The 6993-nt window shown below is 48.2% G+C and overlaps 1 protein-coding gene across 7 annotated transcripts in view; it reads left to right on the top strand.

Moving 5' to 3' along the window:
• ccdc88c (coiled-coil domain containing 88C) overlaps positions 1-6763 on the top strand; it is a 280348-nt gene extending 273585 nt beyond the window's left edge. For 5 of the 7 annotated variants that reach the window (XM_069915883.1, XM_069915884.1, XM_069915885.1 and 2 more), the window contains one exon: positions 4018-6763. In XM_069915883.1, coding sequence (XP_069771984.1) covers positions 4018-4935 — 918 coding nt within the window. In that variant the 3' untranslated portion in view covers positions 4936-6763. The remainder of the gene's footprint in view (positions 1-4017) is intronic. The other 2 variants (XM_069915888.1, XM_069915889.1) reach the window with 1 other exon arrangement.
• Positions 6764-6993: the final 230 nt, after the last annotated feature.

The following is a 6993-nucleotide window of genomic DNA, read 5'->3' on the forward strand; positions in this document are numbered from 1 at the left end:
GCTGTTACAGCGCAGCACTCCTGGTTCTAATCCGGCACTTTCTTTAAGATGTTTGGACGTTCTCCCCATGTCCATGTAGGTTTTCTCCGTGTGCTCCATTTCCTCCCAAGTTCCAAAAAATTACGGGATTAATTGGTCACATGGGTGACCAATGGTCAGCGCAGATTTGTGGACTGGAAGGTCCTGTTACCATGTTACATCTCTAAATTAAAATTTAAGTTGAAAATAATTACCACCGGCGTCAGTGGTGGAAAACTCTGATTCTGGGTTTTGGTAAGTGGTAAGAAAATCTTCCTCATCCTGCTTTCGAAATCTTGAGGTAACAACAATCTTAATACAGCAACTGACACTGCAACATCCCTCCCTTCCTCTCTGAATCCTGTGCACTTGATCGTCCCGAGCAACCAGCAGACTGTCCAATAGAACACAAGGTCTGGTGGCCATTTCACTAACTGCAGACCCTCTGTAGCTGTGAGGTCTTCAGGCTCAAACCCCACATCTCCGGACATCAGAAAGGAAATCTTCCACAATGAACCACGAGGTTTCGAATCACCCTTCTCCTGTGATGTGGAGTCCACCACGCTTCATCTCCCTTCCCTATTACATCTGTGTATGAGCATGTCTCTGTGCCTGTGCATGCGTGTGTGAATAGGTGTGCACGAGTGCACCTGCGTAAGAGTGAGTGCACGTGTATGGGTGTGTGTTCGCCGCAGGGGCTTCACACTTACTGTTGCAAAGTTCTAAGTTTGAACCAGGTTCGAGATGATTTCAGAAGATACCATGGGGGGCCACTTTGAGACTCATAGAGTTTCACAGCCCTGAAGTTGGCCCTTCATCTCATTGTGTTCATGCTGACCAAGTTGTCCTCACAAGCTAGTCAGTAATGTTACTGACGTGAAGCAGTCAGAGGGAATTTATTAAATCACAATCAAATATTTTGGTTGGGGAAATAAGCCTGAGAAATGACCCTGCACCTTGGACCTTGCTGCAGTGAGTTAAGCTCATGGCAAACGTGGACCAACAACAACTGCCTGTCGGGATTCTGTGCGTGCGTGCGTGCGTTACGCAGCAGATTGCCACCAACCACACCACGAGCTACAACCCCCCAGAGCAATGGGCAGGTTGAAAGGGCTAATGCCACAGTCTGGAAGACTGTCAACCTCGCGTTAAAGACACATGGTTACCCTGTTACTCAGTGGCAGGACACTGTGATGAATCTGTGTCATGCTGTCAGTCTTTCGCTGTGCTTAGTCTGCTCTCCTGACATTGGACGCATATGATCTCTACCACTAGAGACACTCCCCTTGGGTATAACTGTGTATGCGCCCATTATCATTCATATTGTATTACTAAGTTTCTACTAATAAATTTGAAGCGCCAGTTAATGAAGAAACCGAAGGCCGTGTAGTTGACCAGAAATCATGGCTTTTATTAGTAGAAACTTAGTAATACAATATGAATGATAATGGGCGCATACACAGTTATAGCCAAGGGGAGTGTCTCTAGTGGTAGAGATCATATACATCCAATGTCAGGAGAGCAGACTAAGCACAGCGAAAGACTGACAGCATGACACAGATTCATCACATCTTTCCTGGATGAAACTCAGGGAACTGCAGCAGGGGAAATGTGTGTTCCTCCTTCCCAATCTGTCATCTCATACTGGGGAGGTGATATGGTTCCTGGAATCACCCACCCCAATAATCCAGCCTCACCTCTGCAGGTATTGGTACGATGACTAAAAACGTTCCCTTAATAATTCCCCTGCCCTTTTGTCACACCCCCCACCCCCCCTCCAGTGTTGTCCCACTAATGGTGTAACACTCCCTCAGGCTCACATCTCGGGCACTAGGTGAGACTGTGCTGTGGGATCTGATACCTCCCTCCACCTTTGTAACTCTGAGTAGGGCTGCCTTTCATTTCCCACTCCTCACCCGATGAGAAAGATAAACCTGTTTGCTCCTCAGCTGAATTTCTGGCGTATAAATCCTTTGTGCTTTGCATTGAACAGTGCCTCGGGTCTTCTCAAGGAAATTAAGGCTATTTGTGCAATTGCATGAAGTGCAAATTTACACTTGAGCTCTGCACGGGTAGTGATGTGGTATCATTTGACCCCCTGCTTCCTGTGGGATCTACCGCCATCGACCAGGAGTAGATTGCCAGCACCTAGAGAGCAGGAAACTTCAAAAAGCAACAAAGCAATTAAGAAAGGGGAAATAGATTTTTAAAGTAAGCAAGAACCAAATGTTTTTAGAATTATATAAGGCGGAAAGGTGACTGAAGTGGACATGAGACCCTTGAAAGATGAAAGGGCAATTTCATATTGGATATTGCGGACTATTTTACATTAGTCTTCCTGGTGGAAGACGTATCCAGCATGCCAAAGAGAATGTGATGGGAAGTGCCAACCTTGATACTTTAAATCAAAGGTTGTTATGTCCCCAAGTCTCGATGAAGGCTTCTCAGAATACGGAAAGGAATGGGGGAAGTTACAGTAGAGGATAGCAAAATTTTCTGGACTCTGGCCAGGTCCCAGCAGTTTGGAAGACAGAAAATGCCACACTACTCTTCAGAAAAGGGTGCAGACTCAAGGAAGGTGATAACAGGCCTGTTAGCTTAACTTCTGTGGCGAGGAAAATGCTTGAATTGAATTTGTGTTTTTTACTTTAGCCTGCAGCACTGTAGCAGGCCCTCAGGCCTGCGCTGCCCAAATATCCCAATGAACCTACAACCCCTGTACATTTTTGAATGGTGGGAGGAAACCCGCACAGACACGGGGAGAAAGAACAAACCCCTCACACACAGCGCCAGATTCGAACCCCTGGTCACTGGAATGAAATAGTGTTGCACTAACCATACCGCATTTAAGGTACCATTAAGGAAGATATAGGGAGACATCTCGGATAGAAGTTGTTCCATCAGCCAAACACAGCCTGGATTCTAGAAGGATGTTATGTTTGATGAATTTATGGGAGTTCTTTGAGGATGTAATCAGCACCGGAGGGATGTTTGCTTGGATTTCCAGAGCTGCACGAAAACATCCATTCGAGTTGGGGGCAAAGGGTTGGCATGGATAGAGGACTGGTTAACCAATAGAAGGCAAGAGCTGGGACAAATGGACGTTTCTCTAGTTGACAATTAGAGGGCACAGGCCTGGACCCACAACTGTTCATGATGAAAGCGGGGGAGTTTGACGATCACACCAAATTGAGTGGGAAAGCAATTTGTGCAGGGGGTTGGACTGCAGAGAGAGAAGGTTAACTGAGTGGGTCAGGCAAATGGAGTACAATGGTAAATGTGAGATATCCACTTTAGAAGGAAAAGATCAACTTTACATGGCTAAAGATTGCAGCATGCGGTTGTGCTGACCTACCCCACTGCAACCTAACCCTTCCCTCCCTCACACTCGTACCTCTCGATTTCTCTTACATCCATGTGCCGATCTAACAGTCTTTTGAATGTCTCTATTGAACTGGCCTCCATCACCACCCCAACCCCCCCCCAGCAATGCATTCCAGACACCCGCCACTCTCTGGGTTTAAAAAAAACTTTCCTCTGACATCTCCCCTGAACCTTCCTCCACTATCCTTTAAACAGACGCCCTCTGGTATTTGCTATTGTCACCAGCATGTCCACCCTATCATGAGTTTATTTACCTCTATTCAGCCATCTCTCCTCCTTTTTCGCACCAGAGAGAAAGGCCCCAGCTCTGTCACCTTGCTTCGTAAGAGATGCTCTCTGATCTTATTGAATGATGAAGTAGACTCGACAGGCCGGATGGCCAAGGTTCTTGTTCTTGTGCACGTGTCTGCGCACACCGTGATGGTACGTAGTAAAAGTGTACTTTTACATGTTCAGGCAGTGATACGCCGTCAGGCAGAGACTGAGGCAGCTGCTTGGACACCAAGGAAACTAGAAATCATGATGTGAGAGGTCAGGTGTCCAGAGCTGACTCCTTCTCCCACCTCTAGTGAGCTATGATGACACATTTTAACCCGCCCTGTGTTCTAATTGCAGGCCAGCTCTCGAGACGACTTGCTGACTGATTACTACAAGAGGAAAAGTGAGCCAGCAAATCTCTGCGAGCATCCAAACAGGAAGGAAACGCCCAAGATGCCAACCAGCCCTGCTGGTTCCGATAGCTTGGACGGGAGAGTGTGCAGGCCGGGACAGTTCGTCAGACCTTGCCCCCATGTGTCTGGGCATGAGTCTTCATCCACACCCTCCCCCAGGCAGATGCCTCCTGCTCAGGGAGGGGGTCCGAGCACCCCCAAGCCAGTAGAGAGAGCAGCACAGCCTCAGCCTCAGCACATGAGGGCCGGAAGCTCCCGGGGAAGCTCGCTTGCCCGAGCCTTCAGCTTGGCATCCGCTGACCTGCTGCGGTGCGAGAGTTTCAGGCAGGAGCCCCAGCACAGGGTGCCTCTGAGCAGGGACAATGGAAAGGGGGGCTGGAAGTCGACCGCCGACTGCCGGAGCAGCAGCCTGCACCCGGAGCCAAGGGAGAGGCCGCAGTCCGCCAGGACCCCAGCCACCGCCGTCGACATTTGCTGCCGGGCCTTGGACCCCAGGCGCCTCTCCCTGGCTCCCCCCAAGGATGAGAGGTTCCTCTCCCTCCCTCAGCACCTGGGAGGCCTGAGCCCCCCTCCTGGCGAGCAGCAGCACATCAGCGAGGATCGCAGACACCTGCGGGAGACGCCCCCGGTATCTCCCATGCCGGGGACCCCTCTCCAGGCCGACGAGCCAAAGGCCTGGGGTCGCAGAGCACGCCAGGATTGCAACGCCAGCCCCCAGTGCAGGTCTCCCGGGATTGGCAACACCCCCCAGGGAGCCGAGGACCCCGGGAAGGGAGGCACCGGTGGATCAAAAAGCATGCCGGCCTCTCCCGACCCCACCAGTGACCAGCAGACAGTGTGGTACGAGTACGGGTGTGTATAATGCAGACCGCACTGTCTCTAGGTGAAGTGGGGTCACAAGCCACTGGAAATTCCTCTCCATTGTGACTACGAAATAGTAAGAGTTTATTTAACACTATTCGACGGGAAAGTAATCTGCACCCTAGGACAGAATGATTCAGGTTTCTTTTTTAATTCCTTTTGAAATTAGGTGTTAATCTGGAGTTGGAGACTCAAGACTCGTGCCTTTAAATGCATCCATTGAACAGAGAAGGTGATTGTGTGGTTGTTTATCTTCACAGAGCTAATGACCATTTTAATTTAACCTGGTTGAAATAGAGAAAACAAGACTTTTGTTTTTTACTATAAATCATTTACATATCAGATAATGTCCGAGTTTGGCTTTGGAGAGATTTGTGTTATTTGCATTGGACTACAGACTTCCACACTTAGCCCAGTCCTTTCAAATAACTTTTCATTAAATCCGACTTCACTGTGAGCCTGCAACGTTTTCCCTTTCATGAACCAGTTCCCCTTTGAGAGTCGGTTACATCTTTTTTTTCCGCACTTTTGAGCAGTGGTTCTCAACCTGTTTTTTTTTCCCACTCACAATCCACCTTACTAATCATAGAAGCACCTATGGCATCCATAGGATTACTTAAGGTGGTATGAGAGTGGAAAACAGAAGGTTGAGAACCACTTGTTTCATGCTTTAAATCGATCTCCTCCAGACGGGATGCATTCTTCTCTGGAAATGGTTTATTTTGTCAGTTCCCTTCCTTCTTTTCCACTCTTGCCCCTGAAGACATTTGCTGTGCAAGTGTGAAACTTGGGGTGCTGCAGATGAGGTCACGGCGAGGAGCACAGCTGGCGAAGGGAGGAAGACTTTGGATGGAGCACATCACTCAGTGAGTCCAGAAATCTGCAGTTTCTCCTGCAGTGCTTGGACGTGCTGGTGCGATTCGGGAGGCCCATTAGAAGCAACAGGCAGTCGACGTTTCAGGCCTGAGCCCTTCTTGCGGAAAGCCCGAAATCAGGCAGACGCCCTGAATGAAGAGGTTGGGGTTGGAGAAGGCGGAACACAGGCTATCGGGAGATAAGTGGGTCAGGAGGTCATAGAGAGAGAGAGAGCAAGTGGGGGGATAATGAGGAGGATCTTCAGCACTGCCGAAGAAGAGTTTGGCCCCAAGACGCCTATTGCTTTCCTGCATAACCTGCTCAGTTCCTCCAACACCTGTGCCCCGCGCTGGACCTCAGTGTCTACAGACCTTCTCATTTACCCTTGTACGTCCTCCAAGGATCGAAAGAGGAGAATGCTACTGAGAGCTTTCACTCCCACTGCAGGGAGACTTTGCACATGTTCCAATGTTATTCTTCACCCCTGTAAATAAATGTAAATGGAGAGAATGATTGCCCCAGTGTGGAAGTTCAAACTATATATTCTCCGGCTGCTGGGCGTACCGCACACAAAGGCTCAAGCAAGCAGATTCAGCTGTTGGTTCTAAGATCAGCATTCCTGCTGTACGTCTATTGTTCTGGTTTAATTTCCACATTTTTTTTTTCATTAATTTCCATGAGATCCAAATTTGGTAGAACAACAGAGCAAACATTTCCAGGAGGTCCGTCTGTTGATTGGAACACATAAGGGGGTGATGGAGAAGTGAAACAAATCTTTCGTCATGTTTGAAGGTTCTCGTGAGTTTTGAGGAACAAAAAATGGCCTTTGTGTTGTATATTTCCTTTTGTAGATATGATCAGGAATTCAAGGTTTGATGTAATAATTTTTGTCAAAATTACTGGCAGCAGATCGGAGTTTAATTTGAAAATGTTTCATCCTTCGCAATAAATTTTGAAATCATTCTACTTCAGAATTAAGTTATTCCTCTGATGTTTCATGGAAGAAGTTAGATACTTGTTGAAACCTGGTCTGTTCTCATCATCGCTGTTAATTATTAGTTCCAACTTGTCTCTTTCTTTGGCTTGGCTTCGCGGACGAAGATTTATGGAGGGGGTAAAAAGTCCACGTCAGCTGCAGGCTCGTTTGTGGCTGACCAGTCCGATGCGGGACAGGCAGACACGATTGCAGCGGTTGCAAGGGAAA

This window comes from Narcine bancroftii, chromosome 2 (assembly GCF_036971445.1).
Source record: "Narcine bancroftii isolate sNarBan1 chromosome 2, sNarBan1.hap1, whole genome shotgun sequence".
NCBI classification, from domain to species: Eukaryota; Metazoa; Chordata; class Chondrichthyes; order Torpediniformes; family Narcinidae; genus Narcine; species Narcine bancroftii.